Genomic DNA, 20803 nt, shown 5'->3' with positions numbered 1-20803 from the left:
AACATCAAATTAAGCTGCAGAAATCTTTGGTGCAGGGTGTTGCAGATGCCACAAAAAGTATATGGGTTCGAAATAAAGATAGGATAAATTAGTGGAAGAAAACTCCATCAAACATTACTTAGTACAAAGGTGTGACCTCTGGTTCAGAAAGTCATGAATTAAAAATGACTGAAGATAGGAGAGATATCTTAAATGGATGCATATAGCCAAATAAACCACACTTCTCAGCTTAGTGGGTGGCTGGAATTGTGAGTGAACCCATATGCATGCAAAGAAAGCCAGAAAAAAAAATACTTCCTCAGCAGTATCTGCCGAGGAACAAAACAAACGTGACCCCTGCTTTCGGTTGCTCTGCCCAGTACTTCGGACTGCTTGCTGGAGCTGAAGAGGGGAGGGCCTCTGTTCGGTTCGCTCAGGTTGCGCTCGCTCTCCCTCTCTGCCTGGAACTCCCAAGTAGCGATTTTCTTGGTGCTAACTCATCCCACCCTCCGGAGAGCTCTGACAGATCTGTTCTCTTTTCTCTGGCTGAGGAGTAGCTCCCTCAGTGAAATGTCAGCACCGTCCTCACGTTCTGGATTGTTCATCTCCTACAGCCAGTGTCCACCTGCCCTCTCTGCTAGTATCGCAGAGAAGCCGATGGTCTTCATCGTGTCTACAGAATCTTGGCCAAAAGGAGAGGAGAGGTCGGGGCCTTGTCAGGGGCCCTTATTTATTTACTTCTCAGGACAAGGTAAAAAATCCTAGCACACAAGGCGAGTTTTGTCCCGAGGCAATGTCAGAACTCCACGTGAGTCGCAGGGGCTTACGTGCTCGTGTTTTCCTCCAAGGGTTTGAGGCTTCCTTTTATGTCTTACGTGTTTTGTAATCAAGACAAAAAGGAAAAACATTGTAAGCTGAGGACTCCCTCAGCTTTCTGGATCTGTGGCCAGAACATCTTAGTGCCTGGTGCTCCCACCTCAGAGGTTGTCACCAGCTCAACGGCGCAGCAAGGGTCAGTTATGGAAGTGGAAGGCATGCGATGACCCAAGCATGCTCCACCATGCCTCAGGCATCGCCAGCAGATTTTTTCTCTCAAGTTTTAGAGATTACCTTGAGTTTTTTCTTATGTTTACCAAGCACTGCACCCTGTTGGAGCCTGAGTGATAGCTGCTAGATTTGGGAGAGCAGAGCTTCCATCTCCCGTGGACTCTGGAACCTTCCTTTAGGTAAATGGTATTTGGTGGGAAGTGCAACTTGGAGCTTACTGTAAGGGCTATTTGAAGGAGATAGAAGAGTTATTTACTCATAGCCGTCCTGCCTCTAAGCTGTGTTCCTCTCATGTACTGCCACAAACCGTCCTGTTACCCCTCTCCTTGGACTCCCTTAGGGGAAAAAAGAAAAAAAAAAACGGGTCAGGAACTGAAAGTGAGGAGCACACACCATTGATTTCATAGCAGTATGCAGGGCACGTGGAGGGGGTCATATTTGTCTTCCTCCTCTGCAGATACTGCTGAGATAATAAAATTCTTAGGCTTTCTGTGCTTGCATATGGTTTCACTCACAACGAGAATGTACACATAGACAATATTTATACAAGAAAAGTTACCTATAACTGTAAAATACACAGTTAAAAACAATTATTGAAGAATTTTATGCTTGAACATTTCCAAATAAAAGCCATGTTTATGAAAGGTTGTGGGGAACCTAATGAAGGATATTTCATTCTGTTGGAATACATTAGCTTTGTTTCAAGTTTCTTCTTTCAGAAATTGGTCCCATTGTGCTGTGGAGCATGTAGAGTTCTGTTTGTAAGTCTCTGGATGCATGGTAGCAGATGAGAACTTCAGCAGGTTGTTGAATCACTAAGCTGTAGCTTCTTTGGCTTTCTCCATATCCATTTGGGTGCCTGGTTTTTGTACACTATTAAGACAGCCATGGTTTTCCAAACCCTAAAAGAGACTCAGCTTCCTCCAATGACCACGAATTCTCATTTTTGCCCAGATCTACTACAATAGGGTTATTTTCAGGAAAAAAAAATGCTACTGAGACTGTGTAGTCCATATGAGGACTTCTCTTGCATACAGCAGCTTGGCAGGATCAGCAAGTAAGTTGTTTATTTGTGTTTTGGGGTTGTTTCCTACCCCCATGTGAGCACTGACGATGATACTTGTTCAAATCGGGTGGAGGTATCTAGGAGCAGTGGCAATCATCTCACAGTTGGTCTCCTAAGGTTGTATCCAGCTAACCTCTCTGCTGCTTTTCTGCTGATCTTTCATTACTGAAGAGCTTTGAGTTGCTTGAAGTGAATTATAAATAATGCATTTCTGTATTGTTCTCATGCTTCTTCTTTACCTGTACCTTTAGGGGTTTAGGTTTTCAGTGTTATGTATGGTAAAACAATTATCTTGGCTTTTTTTTCTTCAAGAATTGCTGTCCAGTCTGTTAGTTACTTGTTCCTCCACTAGGAAAAACACGATGCCTTTCAAAGTGTTCTCTTCTGATACGGGTTGCACTTGGAGGACTGCATTAACTGGCTTTGTCTTCTGTTTCAATCTTGCTTTATTAAGTTGATGATATTGGGACTGACACTCTGCTAATGACAATTTCATTTAGTGGGAAAAGGAAGGGGATGGACGGCAGCACTCATCTAATCATGCGGCCATTCGTCTGCATTGGCTCCTTTCACATGTTCTCTATTTTCATAAGTTTTAAGAGGATTGGACCAGTCTGTCAAATATTTATGTGTATATACTTTATTTCCCCTTTTAGGTGCTAGTTCCACAGCATGGATAGAGATGTGAATAATTCCTACGAGGCAATACCGTCCTTCTTAGAACTTTTATTTAAAAGCATTTTTTCAGAGCTTTGCGATGGTGTGTGTTCAGTGTTGCTATTGAATTTTGGAAGATTTGGAAATGGAGATCTAGTTACCAGCAAGGGAGTATTTTTAAGCTCTTCTAGAATTTTGGAAAGCTTATTTCAAGGAGTGGGGTCACTTTGTTTAACATGCACTGAAAGGGATAGCATTTGTTGTTGTTTTTTTATGCTTTGTATCTTGTAATGGTCTTGTTGGCAGTTACAGATAGTCATACGTACAAAGAATTAGTGTTCTCATTTGAAAATGTTGTAAGCCAATATAGTCCATGTAATAGGTATCTGGCATTCCTAGCATAAACAGTCCATTTGCTTTCTGTGGGCTGTAGTTGCATGATTTTTCAGTTGTTACTGACTTATTCAGTACAAGAGTGAAAAAAGTATCTTCTTCTGTCTTAAAGTCACATCTGCTGCTTGCAGGTCACTGCATCTGAATTTATAATCGCGCATGTTAAAGCACTGATAAAATGCAGGTGTGTTCTTTTCCGGAAAGATGGTGGACATTCGTATTTTTTCCCCTACGTCAGAGTACTAAATGCCTTTCAGTTCCTGAAGCTTTTTTCCCCTAGGCCTCACCACTGACCATTAGCTGAGATCGTCCTAGAGAGCCTGCGGAGGCCTATAAAGTGTCAGCTCATCGCTCCTGCAGGGCCCCTCAGAGCTGCTGGGGGGAAGCAGGCACAGTGGGTGAGGCTGTACGGTGTGCCTTTAAGGGCTTGCTATCAAAGAGCAGCATTCTTACCAAGCTAACTACCATGAGGTAATATGATGAGGATGAGATAATTTGGGTTTTTCAAATAATTTAGCAGGTCAAGGTAACCCTTAGGTTCCTCTGAGGATTTCAGCTTTGTTAGATCCATTAAAAACTACACGAAGGTGGCTAGGAATTGTGCCGGACGCTGGCCATCCTGCATGGAGCATGCAGCTTCTCGCCCTTGCTAGCCACCTTCCCCCAGCGCAGCAGGGCCGGGGCAGGATTCCTGGAGGAGACCTGTCAAACAGTCCCCTGCAGTCCGTGTGCCCGCGAGGCCCAACAGCAAGGAGCTCCAGTGCTGCTTAAGCCGCTGCAGTTCACTTTTCCCTGCGCGGAGGGCCTAGGTGACGCCAAAGGTAGTGCCTAAGGATCACAGCGGGTGTCTGGCTTCCTTTTTTCTGCTGAGGGTGGCGGAAGGTGACCGCTGGCACTGCCCCCATGGGGAGAGGCACGAGCCTCCCTCTGCCTCCTCTGGGGGTCACGGCCGCCTGCTCGCAGGGCGCTTTGCCTCGGGCCGCTGCTGGAGGGTGTTCGTTTCGGGGCAGAGGGGTGGGGGGAAGAGACGAGGATAGAACAGGGCTGGATTTTTGTCTTTGACAGCTCAAAAACAAAAGCAGAAAAACCTTCAGCCTCGGCATTCCAGTGCTTGTAGGGGGGCATTTTTTAGGTCTTGTAAAATGGAGGGGGAGGGATGTGAAAATAATGATCCAAGTACCTATTACAGGTTCACGAACTGTATAAAAAAGAATCTGAAGCTGTTTCCAAAAAGTTTCATGTTTTGTAAAGCTTTTTCCTTGTTTTGAGCCCAAACTCGGGATTTTTGAGTGCTTCCGCTTGGTAAAATTGACTCCAGTTCTGGCAGAAGGCAAGAAACATGATTATTTTTGGCATTTCTCAAGAATCTTTTTTTCCGCTATTTCTAATACTGGTCTTCAGAGCCATGCCTGTGCCCTGCCCAAACTTACAGAAAAGTTCATTTCACATGGTGGGAAAAACAGCCCGTGTACGGTTAGGAGTAACAATTGCATTAGATTCAGTCAGGTATATATATATAATGCACACATGGCAGTCCTTAACCAGTTTGCCTTTTCTCCTCTTTAAAGCAGAGGAGTTTTTTTTTTTTTTTCTTTAATTCCTTTGTGGGAAAATGTGCACTAAGTGTGATTAATATGGCCAAAGGTTTTGGGTCAGTCCTGACAATTTGTAAATGTGGGCTTTGTTTTCTGTCAGGGTGGGAGTTGTTTATATTAACCTTTTCCACAGCAATAACTGGAACCAATCTAAGGAAGAGATTCACACAGAGCTTTGAATATTTTTAATGTAATTATCATGTGGCTTCCGTGGCATTAGATACCGTCACCCAATAAATATATTATTTCCCTTTCTAGTCACTCCACATTTAATATTAAGTAATTATGCCGGTATTTGGATGTAATAATTGTTTTTTGTTGTAGTTTTTTTCTGTTTCAGAGAGAGAAAGACAGCATTTTCAAACCTAGGTCATATTAGATACATAGTGGCCTGATTTTCAGAGAAGTGAAATTAATTGAAAATGCGAGTGCTTATCATTTCTGAAAATTAGGCCAATTATTTCAGTGACTAAATACGAACATAGGTATCTACTTGTAGGCAATCGAGTCTGAAAATTTGTAGCATTAGCTTTTATATCTGGGAATCAATTCCTTGCTTGTCTAGTGCGATCTCAAGTGCTAAACATCAGTGAAATTAATTTGTTACGGTGTGTGCACAGGAAAATGTTTGGACACTTGAAAAATAAACAGCTACACGAGACGTAAGTTTTGCCTGACACGTTTAGTACCAGAACAAAGCGCACAGACGTTTATCTCCCAACCTTTGCAGTTAATACTTTCTTTTTTCCCAACTTAGCAGCGCCCTTTCCACGTGCGTTTTTATCTCGTCCTGGCTTTCCCCCAGTCCCTGTCAGCACGCGCCCCCCCACCCCCCCCAATGCGTAGTTTGAGGAGTTAGGATTATTTTGCTTCGAGCTGGCAGGCCCGAAAGGGATTTTTGAGCCCTCGCGGAAGAGCCGCACGGCCACAAAAGCTGATTTTAAAGAAAAATACCCCAAAAACCCCCACCGCCGGCAGGCAGCGGCCGGCCGGGCAGCGATCGCCTCACGGCGGGCGCGTTCCCGGCAGCCCGCGCACCGCCGCCCCTCCCCCGCCGAGGCTCCGCTGCGGCGCGGCCTCTCCTCTCCTCTCCTCTCCTCCCCCCGCCGCTCCCGCTCCCCTCCCCCGCACGTAGGCGCTTGGAAAGGGGGAGAAAAAAAAAATTAAAAAAAAATCTCCCAGCCTGACTAGAAAATCAGCCTTGTTTCCTCAGAAACCGCAGCTGCTGCGAGCAGCAAACACGTCAGGCCGGCCCTCCGGCACGCACAGATGTGCCTTTGTACGCCCGCCTCAGCGCTGCACAGGGCGGGGGGCGCTGCCCGCACCGCGCCGGGCACAGGCAGCCCCTCAGCCCCCAGGGCAGCCCCTCACGGCAGCCCCTGCCCAGCGCCGGCCGCTCCTGAGGAAACTTGAGGAGCCCAGCCGCGGGGGCGGCCGGCCGAGCCCCTCCGCTCTAACTCGCCCCCCTTCATTTTTTTATTTTTTTATTCTTTTTATGTTTCGTGTGGGCCCCACCGACACCGATGGTCCCCGAGAGCTGGGGGTGGCAGCAGGGGGAGTTTGGGCTGAGCGCGGAGAAAGCCTCCAAGCGGCGAGCCCTCAGCCGCCGCTGTCCCCTTGCCCCTGCCCCGTGCCCCCCCCCGCCCTTTGTGAGCACAACTTGGGGCCTGGATGGGCCGCGGCTCGCTGCGCGTAATTAACGCGAGCGGAGGGTGGCTGGGAAGGGATGGAAAAACCAGGCCGGGGGGTGGGGGGGGCAGGGAAGGGGGAGGGGGAGGAGGAGGAGGAGGGCGGGAGGAAGCGGCGCGGCCCGGAGCGCCGCCGCCGCAGACAAAAACAGGTCTGGTCGCGCCGCGGCGGGGGAGGGGCGCGCGGGCCGCCATTGGCGCGCGGCGGGGCGCGGGCGCAGCTGCGGGCGCGGGCGCAGGGCGGCCGTTGGGGCGCCGGCACCGCGCGGCCATTTGGCGGGCGGGCGGGCGGCAGCCTTCGGCGGGAGAGCCCGCTCCGGGATCTGCCTCGGCTCTTTTTTTTTTTTTTTCTTTTCTTTTTTTCCTTTTTTTTTTCTCTGTCTTTTCAGTAACGCACAAACGAAGCTCGCAAAGCGCCCCTCCTCCCCCCGCCCCCCCCCCCCCCCCCGTTAACCCGCTGTTGTTTACTTCCCTCTCCTCACAATGGCCTTACAGCATTGTTTTACATTATTTTGGTACTTCCTGCGAAAATATTCCTTCCCTTCAACGAAATCCGGCACATCCCGGATAGCACGAGTTACGCACGAAACACCCAGCCCAGTCGAGCGCTCCTCATCCCTCATTTCAGCCAAGAGCCAGCCCGGCTGACTAGTTTCTTAATTTTAAACCCACTTTTCACCTAAAAGTACGTCTGTGGGGGACAGTTGTGGCTGGTTTGGGCCCTTCCTAGCAGCTGTAACCCTGGACCCACCGGAGCAAGGCCACCATGGGGCCTGCGCCCCGCTGGCCATTTGCTCCCATCCACGGCTCTGTGGGGAGAGCCAGGCCAACAGCTCTCGGCAGAGCAAAACTCGGGCCCTTAAAACTTCACATCGCACACCAACGCAGCTAACGAGACCCGGCACTAGGGTGGATGTGAACTGTGCTCGCTTGTTTTCGATCCGAGTGAAAATAAAGAGCCTCGTCGCTTTGGACGGAGTGGCTTGGTAGACACGCACACAGTTCTTGCTTTCAGGAAGCCATTGCTCGCTGGTACGGAAACAAGTTTTCACATTGAGCCCTACCATATAAACATCTCGGGTTTTTTTTATTTTTTTTTCCCTCACGAAAAGCTGCAGACGAATTAAAAAAAAGGAAACACCAGGGTCTCTCCTTTTTTTTACCTCCCCGTGTGCTGCCCCCCCCCCCCCCCCCCCCGTGTAATGAGTAGGAGGGACGGAACTTGTGACAGGGCAGGTACTGATTAGTTGCTGTCAGTCCGCGCAGATTAACACCTATTTTTAGGTTTCTGAACCTCTTGAGTAATACTAGTTAAATTGGCACAGGTTAATAAGTTGGGGTCCGCAGAGCCTCTTAACTGTTCGCTGCGAAATCTGAATTAAAGAGACAGTCTTGCTTTCTCAAAACGACAGAAAAGGGTTACGTCCGCCACATTCACCGCGTGTGTGTGCGTGTGTGTATGCACACACAACACCCAGAGGTCCAGAAAACAAAAGCTGAAGTCGATCGCTTTGGGGATGCTAACACAAACGTGTGTGAAGTTAGAGGATCTGTGCAGAATACATCACTAGTGAAACAGAAAGTCTCTGAAAGGAGATGTTTTCTCTGGTTGTTTTTTATATCGATGTAGCATTTAAAAATAAAACTTAATCTATGTTTCTTCGTGGTTTTTCTGCATGTCCTCCCCCCATTATATCATTATACTGTTACACTGACACCCACTGGTAAAAGTTGATCCGAGATCATGAGTGTAAACCGAGCTTCTTGATGAAGGGACAGCTATCTTTCCTGAATAAAAAATAAAATACGGATGGAATAATAGCTGCTTTGCCTCCTTCCCCCCCGGGGGGGGAGGGGGGGGGAAGTCTCGTAATGAAGGTTATTCATTTGTATTTGATTTTGTTTTATGAAGAGTAGGTATGTGGATGCCCCAGATGTAAGAAGGGAGGCCTCGTTGTTTTTCTTTAAAAACATAACAACATAGAAGTATCTGCAGTAGCAGTTTTTCTAGATGTTGGTATGTTTGGTCATAGACAACAGGCTGGCACAGAGGAGAACAGGAAAAATCATTAGTACATTAGTAGCTGCGGTGTTTAACATCATTCCCCAGGTAAAGCAACTTGAAGAAAAACAGAAATAATGGTCACGCAATAAATGTATTTGTGTGGGCACTGACCTGATTGTATCAAAGCGGAGATGAATGCCTGTGCTGTGCGTGTCTTATTTAGTCTGTTTACCATTTAATTCAAAGTTGTCAGTGGTCTTGAAAGCCACTTGTGTTGGAGAAACAAGGCTCATTTTATCGAAATCTACCACTGCACCAAAATCTGGTTTGCGAGAGCGTCGTTCCATAGCCCTGCCTAGCACAAGAACAATACCATGCAATTACACTGTTTCAGGCTCTGAAATAGGCTTTCTTCCAAAACGCCCTCCCCTTATATTATGAGATGTGTTCCTATTAATGCAATGATTGATTGAAAATCTTCCTGTGTTTATGTTGTTTGGGCAGCAGTAGCTTGGATTTCCCCTGTCTAGACTAAAATTGTATCCAGTGGAGATGCACGGGACAGCTGTTTGTAAACTCTTAGTGGGACATAACAAATGAGCTGCAGCAAAAACTGTCAATGACTGGCTTTCTTATAAATGCAGTGATACCTTCTTTGTTTGGAGGGGGAAGGGGAACCTTAGCAGAAATACATACAGAAACAAAATGGACTCCGCAGAGCACAAGTGTGGAAAAGACCTGCCAGGGCTGCGTGGTTCGGAAATTAAAACTCTAGCCTTTCACCTCAGAGATTGCAGTTCAAGTTTTTCTTTACATTCTGAGCAAAACGAGCTTAAAATGAGTATAAAAATCAGTCTCCAGGGTTGCCAACTTACTGTTATAATTGGTGCAGATACTGTAATTGGAAAACAGGGTGAGTGCTGGGGTTTAGTTCTTCGGGAGAAGTTACAGGAAGATTTGTTGCTCAGGTGCTTCCTGTATCTTCGTCTTTCAGACCAACCTGTGCGATGCGTGTGTGTAAAGAAAAAAGCCTTTACGAAAAAGCTTGTTGAAGTTTAGGATTTATACAAGGTTCTCGTGTCTGAACACGTACAGCTGCACGGAATATCGCCCTATACGCACACCATCGTGCAGAAATGCTAAGTTTAGAAAACTGCACGAGGCTGTTAGCAATTGATTTGTTTTGCTGTTTTACCTTGCATAATAATACAAGCATGAATAGGGGGGTTACTTTGAAATCGAGACAGGCTGGAAAAAAAAGCCGGCTTGTATCCTGTAATTATCCAGAAGCACCCTTGTAGACCCAGAATAAAACTCACGAAGAGGCGCAGAGCACAATGAAGAAGCAGAGTTGGCGAGGAGGTGGAGTGTCAATAGCCTGCCACATCCTCTCTCATCTCCTCTGTCCCCGAGTGTCATGCTCGTTCTGTTTGCATGAAGAAACTGCAGCAAACTAATAAGAGGGAAAAGGGGGTGGGGGCAGGAAAAAGAACATTTATAGTTCATATTTGCAGGATTCAAATAAAATATTAAAAATGCTATAAACAGTTTTATAGTCATTGTTTATGGACTCTAGAATTTTTAATATTTTAACATGTAATTGAATTCTGAAGCCGAGATTCTGCAATTAATCAGGCTTTTATAAGCGAGCTGCTATTTGCTGGGAGTAACTCCGAGAAGAATTTGGGCTCGATTTTTTTGGTTTGTTTTGTGGGGATATCAGAAACGTTAAATGCTGAAGTGGCCTGCAAGATTGTACATTGTGCGCTCACTCGCTTGACTGAGTGAAAGTCCCAATTTGTGTAAGTAGTTCAGGCGTTGGGGGAACCTAATTGTTTGATTCATGTATGCAAATTCAGGCTTTGTGTATGTGAAGCGTGGAACGTGTGTTTTTGGAGGACGTGTTCTCAGCGCTGCGCTCATTTTCCTCTACCACAACAGATAGGGAACTCGAGTAAAATGGAAAGAGAACACAATTTGTCAGTTTATCTGGACTCGTATTATTCCGGGCCCTACTTAGGACTGGAGTGACTCCTTGGAATTTTTTTTCTTTTTATTTTTTGCCTGCCCCTTTGAAATCTTCAGCGTAGAGCCGGCCTAGAGTTGAGAGCTTTTTTCCCTTCAGTTCTGAGGAAGTGTTTTGCTGTTGTGAACTAGAACAGTGTGGAGGAGTTATGGCACTGACAGGAGAACTTGTTCTTTCCCAGTAAACTCTTAAATCCTGCTATCAGAAGGGTCAAAAACTGGCCAGCTGCGACATCTGAATAATTTTTAAAGCGGTTAATCCAGTCAGAGTATTTCCTAATCTTTGCACCTTGTGGGGAGGCGAGGAAGATGCAGCTGAAAATAAGTCAAGAGAAAAAACTCAGATCGTTGGCAAAAATAATTCAGTTTGTCTGAGTCCTGTTCCACAGATTTACCCTTTCAAGTTATGGTATGAAGTACAGAACAGTGCCCAGGGGATTCCTCCCGTGTGACTCTTTGGCAGGTGTGTTGATGCTTTGTTGTGGAAACCATCCCTTCCAAACCTGTGCTGCCGGGCTGACGATGCCCAGACGATGCCCAAATGAATTTCCCAGACGCTGTCAGTATTAGCCGCCCGCTATATATGGCCCGATAGCGACGCGGGAGGGAAACGGGCCGCAGGAGGAGCCGGCTGGCTGGTTGGGAAGGTAGGGATCAGGTTCCCAGGGCCTGGCACATCCCTGCCGGCCGTCGCCTCGGCCGTTTTCCCCATAACTTAGGGCTCCGTGGGCCACGTTGGTTCTGTTCTCGGCCGCATCACGCTCCTAGGGCAGCTGCCTTGATTCAGCTGAGCGGGCGATACTACACGTGCATTTAGGGTGTTTTCCTTGTCTTCAGAGAAATAGGTTTTGGATTCTTTTGTATATAGGTGGGCGCTTCCCTTGCTTTTAATTATTACTCATCTCCCTTCCTATCTGTTCTGATTTCACTTTTTTTTTCCAAATGAAAAAGGAAAGGGTCATTTTTGTGTTAACCAGTTTTCTCAAAAGCGTGTTTCAGAAAGGTACGATTTACTGGTCCTGCGAGGGAAGGTGGAGAGAGGGGGCACAGAGGTATAATAAGGAATCAGTTTCTCCTCCTGACTCAGAATTAGGTTGTGAGTGAACAGAACCATCCACGATCTAGAAAAAAAATTAATAAGAACGTCACCGCTATGTAGGGTAGGTCCTCTGGTGACAAGATTTGCCTCAGTGTGACTTTTTTTGCATATTTGTGTTTTATTCTCAAAAAGTACCTTTTTTTTTCTTTCTTTTTTTTTTCCCTTCCAGATGAAGCAGTCCTTGTAGGGCAGGAGTTGAATGTACTGTGGAGACTGTGCTAAATTACAAAAAGGTGCTCAAAAAGGTGTTCTTCTTTTCCCGTTCTTTCTGAGATTCAGCTAGGTTGTGTAAGTTACCCATTCCATTAAAAGTAGGAATAAAGAATTCAATTTACAGTTGGAATCGGTTGTGAGACACAGCAAAGGTTTTGAAGTTGAAACCGTGTTTCTGAAACAGAGCGCTCTCTCTCCACATTGTGCGCCTCCTCGCCTAAAAAATCTTTTTAACCCACATACCCAAAATAATGTTGTCTAAGGTGCTGGGAAGCTTTTTCTCCTGAGCACAATAGGAATATGTTGAATCTTTTGAAAACAGTTTCTGTTTTTCAAACACCTTTTCTTTTTCAGCATAGATAATTAACGCCTTCTTCACAGCGCTTGGTGCCCTTGATACATCTGTTACCTTTGACAGATCCTTTCTGTTTGCCACCTCTTCTTAACATGCTTCCAATATTTTCAGCAGAAAATAGCTTAGTATCTTTGATGTCGGGTGTATACCGGCTCAATTAAATAAGAAAGCTGCTGACAGAATGGTGTAGAGTTGAAACTCCAAGCTTTGTTTCTGTAAAGATTCTGTCCTTGGTCACTTATCTTCAATTTTTGCTGCAAATTGTTTGACTTCGCTTAGGCGAGGTTGTTAAGACACGCGGTTTTGCCTAGGACTGTACGTGTCTTCGTTTTCCCAGCCGGCACGTGCAGACGTTATGCAGAGAGGCAGGAAGAGGGGAGCGGGGGGAGCAGCTCTCGCAGCCCTGCAAAGCAAAAGCCCTCCCTTGCGCGTGAGGGTGGCGTTAAAATAAGCCTTTGGGGAGCTTTCTGGGATTTCTAAAATAAAAACCACGATGGCACTGCAGCTGTTTGTTACCACCCCCTAGCTGCTGGCGGATGGCACCCCCTATTTACGCGAAGCAAGCCGACTTCGTCTGAAAAGGGCTGCGAGGGCGGTTGGCCCCTTGGGTTGCCAGAGCCCTGAGGTGGGAACCTCCAGCCCTGCGGGGCGAGGGCAGCGAAGTTTTAACCCCTTTTGGCGTTTTCCTTAGCAGCGTCGCTCTGCAGGCTGACAGCGTGATGGTGCGTGGCGGAGGCTGCTTGTAGAGACCTCTTGCAGTGGACTTTGGTGGGTGAGGTTGTGTGGCTCACCGTTCTGGGGCTGCTGGAGCAAAAGGAGGCAATGGTATTCAACAAAAGAGTGAGAAATGCAAACGGGTTCGAAAAGATGCAGACACAATACCCAAATAAAAGGCTTAACGTTTGCAGTAATTGTTACTGCTCATGTCACATAGCATAATGACAGTTTTTCAGGATTTCCCATATATTAGAATGCTTGTGGATGAAAGGTTTGAATTTTGTATTTAATAGTATCTACCACTCTTTTCTTAAGGGAAATTAAATAGTGACTGCTCCTAGATTTCAGTCTCAGTACAACAGTCATTTTGATCTCTACATTGTCAAACAAATAAATATCAAAAGCTAATTTTCGGTGCAGTTACTCTGTTTTATGCAGCGCTCTAGTGTGAAAGAACTAATTGTATGTTACATGTCTTTGCATATGTATGAAAAACAGTGCATGACAGAAAAAATACAAAAGATTTGAACTGTGAATGTGTTTACAGTAGCGTCCACGCACGTGTATACGTATGTCTGCGTCTATGTACCTTACCTGCTTCATCTGTCTTCTCATGACAAGAGCAGATGGACATGCTACTGCTGCAAATTTGCTGCTGATCAGAGGTGTCTGTGGTAGGTGAGGAGGAATAAGCTACCCCAGAGCTGGGAGGGGTAGGAGCAGGCAGAGCATGCTCGCGGGTAGTTCTGGTAGGTCCCGCTGCAGCGACTGGTGAGCGTGCGCTGATCAGACACGCGCAGTCTCAAATGTCCATTTATCCCCGGTTTGCAATGGCTGTTTCCTGGTGCTGATCTAACTCTGTCTCTTTCTTTCTGTTTGAGGTCACAGGAATTGCCCCATCGCCATCTAATCCACAACTTTTTATTCTCCCCGGTTGCTTCTAATACATATGTAATTCTGTAGTGAGTATTGTATCCCACAAGGCTGATGGTTTTTGCTTTTAGTTAGCTAATATCTAGAGTATTTTTTTTTTGCTTCTTAGGGATTGGCCTCATTCCCAGGATTTTGCAAAATATTTGCAATGGGAGACTAAAACAGCAGGTTAGTCAATATTATGTCCAAGACAGTGTATTAGGCACAATGTTGAAGATGTGAATGATTTTTTTTTTTTTTTTTGTAAATCAGCTTCCACAAAACATTGGCATTTAAGAATTTTAAAAATACGAGCAGAACAGATCTGCTCCGCTGTACAGCTTTGAAGAACATGAGGCATCGTTGTGCTTTATCTCTAACGCTGGCTGACCAAGCACAGAGCTGCTTCAGCGAGCTGTCCTTGAGCTGCTCTGTTGTCTGTACATGCTAATAAGGAGAATGAGGAGAATTAATAAGCAAGTGTGAAATGCAGCATAGTTTCTGAAAATCGTTTCAAACCCTTTTAACACAAAATAGCACACAGTTGTTCTATCACTGAAAAAGAGATTTTTTTGTTGCTTAAAGTGTATTTTGAGAGCTAAAAGTTGCGGCTTCAGAAATTTGAACATTGATCTTTGTTATTTCTAACCCTGGTGAAGTAGAAGATAAATAACTGACATCACAAAGAACTGGCAAAAGAAAGGGAAAGTTTAAGAAAAAGTGGGTGCTAGATTTAAAGAGCGTCTTGAAATGGGTCACATTGTCCCGTTGTTACAGGGGCCAACCTGTAAGGGGCTGGCATTTACTTGTCCAAAAGGCCTCGACTAAGTAGTTTCCATGGATGTTGTGTGAAAAGTGAGGAAACCGCAGCTGATTTCTCCTTAATTCATGAGGCTGATACTGTGCAACTACCTCACCTTTAATTCAGAGATAGATTCAGGGTGGTAACGGAGGTGTCTTCGGCACGTTTGTTTCAAGGATTGCCTGGGGAGCACGCCCGGTCTTCCCTTGCTGCAGGCTTGGAACCTGACTCGAAGAACATGCATGATAGCCATTAAAAATAAACCAGTGGCAGCAGAGAAAAAAGGGAAGGAAAGGTTGTCTCAGTTACCAAAGTTTATTCCTACGTAGTCCTGCATACGCTAAAAGCAGTGTACAAGCTCAGTAAGTCCTTGAAGAATTGCCAAAAACTAGTGTGGGTCATTTAAGTTTGTCCCTGCTCCAAGGAGAAGGGCAACCATGTTCTACAATTGTTGAATCCTAAATTACTTTAAAAGCGAGGCAAAGAATGCAAATGTTACAGCTAGGTAGGCTGGGTTTCATGAAGATACGAATGACTATAGCAATATTTATCTTTGAAATAAACTTTCTAAGGGCGCCGAAAAATGAAAGCAGGATTCATTTATTGTCCCTCTCGTTTAAAAAAAGATGAGTCCAGAACTGGTCGTGGGGGACAGAGCTTAAAAGCTGAGAATCTGAACTAGAGAAGGTTTGTGGGGTTATATCTGCACCACGCGCTGCTGCATCTTGCACGTACCCAGGTGTCCAGGCTGGTCCCAGCAGGTAGCTTGGCAAGGCTGGTGCGCGGGCACGGCGGCTGGAGGTGCGTTCGCATCTCGCCGTGCCCAGGCTGATGAGCCCCGTTTGTAAGTCGCCGAGACCACGGAGCTTCCCCCAGCCACCCACCTGCCGAGATGCCCCGTGAAGTGAGAGGGCAAACCGGGTACAGGAGCAGGTAATTTGATTGTGAATTGGCCAGCGTGATGCAGGTTGTCTTATCGTGACCTGGCGGCGAGGTGATTTGACAGCAGTTCAGGCGGCAACCCCTGTATTTCCTCATTCTTTTATGATTTTGTTATCATGGGGAAGAGAGTCCTTTCTGATCTGCTTGATCTTTGTGATACAGTGAATACAAAAGTATTACAAAATGTGAGCATTAACATACACATTTATTTTGTTTTGAACCTATCTTAGAAGTGCCAGAGGCATGCCTTCTTAGCGAGCAGGCAGTTGGCAAAAACCCTCTAGGTATCAGAGAGGCCATGTGCTATAATTTTTCTAGAATAATAGTGTCAAACAAATGACAATAGAAAGCCTGTGAAATTGGCAGCCAGCTGGGCAAATTCTCATGTGTGACCCACAGAAACTGCAAGTGCCTGCGCAGAATATTTTGTCGGGATCGGAGCTGCACCAGCCTGCCGCGTGCCTTGCCGTAGCTCCGGCCCCGTGGGCCGCCAGTCGCAGTGGCTCCGTTAAGTGAAGGGCTCAGACCGACGGCTGAGGGCAGTGCTAAGCGTGCCTTGTACTGGGAGGTATTGCCTGGGTAGTTAAATGCAGATCGACGATCCTTTTCAGCATTAATGGTAACAGGATATTATACAGCAATCCGCATCCACCTGAAATGATTATTAGTGCTTATTTTCATATTCCATGAGGAGAAAAAAAAAAAAAAAAAAGATGATAGAGAGGGGTTCTGTGACCCATGTCTCCTATGAGTTAGTTATTTCGTCCTTGAGTACTTGCCACTTCATATTCTCTTGTTTGGATAACAGTCAGAGTATTAAGCACAGCTGTAATTTTCTTTTTGTTAATGGTATTCCACTTCCTGTGGCTCTTGCTCAGTTTCAGCTAATCCCATCTCAAACAAAGTCTTGATGAGCCAAGAAGGAGGTGGACTGAATCGAGGACCAAATCGTTGCTGAGTGTGGCTTTGGAGATGACCACATTATTATAATTCCTTGTGTCATCTAATCGCAAGGCTGTAAAACTGTTTCAAAAAGGTATTGTTTAGCATTGCCCTTCAACGTTTTGATCTGTCACAAATCCTTTTCTCTGGGATAGGGAGGTAACAATTGTTCTGTGCATGATTTACTGTAAGCCTTCTGGTGGTGATGCGATACTGCTTCTCGGACTGGGGGCTGCCCGACTCCTTTATTTAAGAGCAGAACAAAAGTACTGAGTAAGTGTCATTTATTCTGATGAAAAGAGACTCGGGGCTACTACCCAACTTTTTTTCAGGGTACTCCACACGTCATTCATGAGAGATCTCTAGGATGACACCACGAACCCTTGCATTAGGAGGTGGAAGAACTCCCCCCACGTCTTCCCACCTGCACCAGCCTCCTGGCCCAGCGCTGCAGCCTGCTGCAGTGGGGCTGCGTTTTCTTTATCAGCAGCAAAAAGGCTGCCGGATTCGTTAGAGAAAACACGAATGAATAGCGATTACAAGTCAGTTTGTATCCAAATAAGACACGGGGCGAGCAGGCCCATTTGGCTGTATCCCAGTATGGTGAGCAGCGGGCCCAAAGCGGAGGTGGTGGGGCCTCAGCAAAGGGCCGGGGCAGCGCCTAGGGGAGAGCGGCTGGGTCTGGGGCCGGCACGTGGGCTCGGCAGGGCCTCGTCAGCCACCCAGCCTGCTTTTTTAACGACGCAGGGGATCTTTCACTGCAAAAGGAAAACAGCCCCCTGCCCAAGATAATGTATTTACATGTGTACAGTGAGGCAACTAAAATAGGAAACGTTTGACTGCCACAAATAAGTATATAATGAGAAGTTCTTAATTAATGCCTGATTGTCTTGAAGCAGCAATGAATCTGTAGTTCATTTTTTGTTTATTGGAACGAAAGTGATATATTTTGGAGATGATTAAGAGAAAGATGGTGCTTGCCTAATTCTTAAGGACACAAAATTTTCTATTCTTGGGTAATGTGGGTGTTGATTGAAGTACACTCTCATTCCCACTAGAGGGGGGTCCTCTCAGGCCAGGTTGTAATGTGTTTTGCGATGGTTTTGGTTGTGTTTTTTTTGGAAGTCAGCATGAGAAAAATATCACATTGTCCCACATCTTATATCAGTACTTTACACTGTGTATCTTACAGTGTCAGCAGTTACTTGTCTCTTACTGATCGCAGCTGCATTTTACACAGAGGTGAAAACCGAAATGAAGGGACTAATACGGCAATACACGAGTAAACACAGTAGTAACTAAGAATGCAGAGGGTGTTTTATCGCATCATCCTCAACGAGAGACAGGTATTTTATCATGGCAGTGGTGTGATCGCTCTTGGAAAAGCAGAAATGCCATTACCAGACCTGTTCAATAACACTTTTTAAATCGGGATTACCATCTACACCAATAGCTGCACTCTGAACCATTTTGTTGTCCCTGTGAGCGTTTACATTTCTAAGCAAAAATGAAAATATTTCTGCCTGTGAAAGAGACCACGGTGATGTATGCTACACCACCTTCAGCTTCTGGTTTACTGTTTGATGTCCCAGTTTGTTCCTCTTCTCAGTTTCTTGGTGAAAAGAAGGAGACCTGAGTCTTGCAAATGTGCTGCTTGTCACATCACCTTCATGTGCATGTTTCAAACCGAGGGCAGCCACAGACGTCCTCTCGCCACCGAGCGAACGGGAGCTCAGTTAGCACAGCCCGTTTTTGACAGTGCCACCTTCCCACAGAGCAACAGTCCTCTCGTGGTGAGGTGGCCTCCCCAGAGAAGAGACAAAGCCTGGAGCCCCAGCAAAGATCTGGCTGATCTTTGCGGGGTTTTCGTGCCATCCGTGTTGGGGCCATCAGCACTGCTGAGGGCAGGAGGGGGTCCGAGAGGGAGCCAGTGGCACGGGTTCACGTTTTGGGGTCTGTGTGGTTCTGGTAGCGAGATGTTTTACCAGAACAAACAGCCTGGTGAAAATGAACTCGTGGTTTGGATGGGTACCGCATTAACCCTAGCTGGGCTGCCTCTGATACTGGAATTAGTTGAGGATCAGAACAGGGCGCTGTATTCTGACAAGCAATCATACTGCTATTTCCAATCCAGTGTCTGATTATTCTCTTTTTGGCCTTGGGCAAGTCACTTAACCCTCTGTCTGTTTCTTCATCTGTAAAATATATTATGGATATTTATCAGTCTCACCAGGACTGATTGTTTAATATTTATAAAGTGCCTAAAGGATTAGAAGCTTAATATAAGTAGCTAATACGTATCATTTCAGATTGATTTTATTTACTTGGATGGTTTTTTTCTACCTCCTATTGAATGAGATCCTCTTTTGTAGCCTCTTACTGCCATTCCTAATCAGCCGGACAGGTCACAATTGGGTAACTTCAGGTTCATTTTCTCCTTTTATTCTTCGTTCCTATAAATGCTTCATCTCCTCCTCCCTTTTTTAATTTAGAGATGAAGGGATACCATATGTTGCTAGATCATGACATAAATATATTTAAGTGCTGCCATCATTGTTAGTTTATCAGCCTTTCCATTATAAACCCTCTTGTTCAGGGGTTTATAACTCTGGCATTATAATGTGCTTCAGGCTGAAACTTGACATTCATTTTTTCCCTCTTGATTTGCTTTAAATCCTTCACTCTTCTTAAGTTAAACTGGAACTGGAGATTAGATACATTAGTTATAGTTATACTAGTTGTATAAATTATAATGCAGCAGTAGGCATTTTAAATAGGATGTAAATCAGAGAAATAGAGAATTTCCTAGTTGTTAAACTGTGAGCCTGGGAGTAGAAATCTGGGATTCTTTTCATGAGCTTGTCCCTTGTTTGGCACATGACTGCTAAGAAATTATTTAACCTCTTTCTGCCTCACTCTTCTTGCTGTATATTGGGATTATGACATTTCCTACCTCACCGGTGTATTGAGAAGCTTAATTAATTAGAATTCATAAAAGCGCTGAGATTCTCAGGTGAAAGGTGCTGATGTGTGAAGTATTTTTAAGGAGACTAATGAAAAAGCCGGCGCGCCTGCCTTTCTATGCCTGGTGTCCCAGATTAACGCGTAGCAACTCCCGGAGCGGTGGGATACGCGGCGGGCAGCAAGGCGTTGGATTTGGGGCACCGCCAGGTCACTTAACACCTTGTTTTCCTCGGCCTTTCCGATGTGCACTGCATCCTGTGGCCTCGGCCTCTGCCTGGGCAGCCTTTCTTCCCTGAACTCCACAGATTTTAAAGGATTTGCTTTGCTCCAGGCAGGAGAGGGGCCCGTGAGTGAGGCCTGGGCCGCTGCGTTTCCTGACTGAGTTGTTCAGCCGATGCTGGAGCACCCGGCCTCGCCAGACGATAACGTGAGGGGAAGAGCTCAGGTGCTGCCAGCCTTCTGTTTTAGAGGGAGACACCACAGCAGGAGATTCTGGTGGTGCTCGGGCAGCTTTTTGGTGTAGCCAAAACTCCCGTTGGAGATCAGTGTTGCAGCTGCAGTACAGCACATTTTGGGGCACCAACAGGTAGATGCTTTTTATAGCATTGAGGCTGAGAAACCTGGTCTGTGTTGAGAGTTTCTGAGTTTCCTCTCGTGAAGATTTCTGTTGTCAGCTGTCAGTTCAGCACGTGCTATCGTATGCAGGCTTTCCGAGGGTCGGTCCAGGCTGGTGTCTTCATTTGGAGAAGCCTGCTTTGCCTGGGCTGTGGCGCTGCGCTCAGGAGAGGTGGTTGGTAGTGGCTACATTTCAAATGATCTTTCTCCTTATAATTTCAGGTTGAAGTCTTGGCCTCCGAGGATGCTACATTTGGACACAAGGTGTGTAGTTTGATGCAGTTTTGTTCTATAGGTCCCTTCTGTTTAAATTGTTGGATGTGATGGTACAGAAGACGACAATTTTCAGCCTGAGAATTGAGGATCCCTGTTAATTACATCCACCAATTCAGAAACCTCCCCAAACATGTGGTGTACTGCAGAGGGCACACAGGCTGTCTGAGTCCTGTTATTCTGTGGAGAACATTTGAGCAAATCTTACTTGGGGAAGCCCGTGTGGAAGCATGGAACTTCAGTTTTGTAGTAACTTTTCAGACTGGAGCTGCCTCCGTGCTGGGTTTGTTCTTGTTTCACAGATTTGCAGCTCAAAAATCCCAGTCGTTTCCTGCTTTGTAACAGTCTGTTGAGTAAGCCACTTTGTTCACGATCCTTTTTCACAGTGCATCGCAAATAGGAAGTATTACATTGAGCAGCTGCATCACCCTGTGTTCAATTGTAGATCAATGTATGGCATACAGTATGCGTGTCGGAGAGACCATTTAGACCTGCTCTGCGAAATGGGTGGCAG

General features: G+C 45.9%; 1 protein-coding gene across 6 annotated transcripts in view; it reads left to right on the top strand.

Annotated features, from left to right (window-relative positions):
* Positions 1–20803, top strand: part of ARID1B (AT-rich interaction domain 1B) — a 327483-nt gene that overhangs the window by 160212 nt on the left and 146468 nt on the right. For 3 of the 6 annotated variants that reach the window (XM_083829046.1, XM_083829044.1, XM_083829042.1), the window contains exon 5: positions 20239–20280. The exons of the other annotated variants lie outside the window; for them this stretch is intronic. In XM_083829046.1, coding sequence (XP_083685172.1) covers positions 20239–20280 — 42 coding nt within the window. The remainder of the gene's footprint in view (positions 1–20238; positions 20281–20803) is intronic. 6 annotated transcript variants of the gene reach the window in all.

Source organism: Anser anser (assembly GCF_964211835.1).
Source record: "Anser anser genome assembly, chromosome: 3".
In the NCBI taxonomy this organism is placed as follows: Eukaryota; Metazoa; Chordata; class Aves; order Anseriformes; family Anatidae; genus Anser; species Anser anser.
The sequence above is the reverse complement of the archived record's forward strand: the minus strand, read 5'-3'. Positions and strand labels throughout refer to the sequence as shown.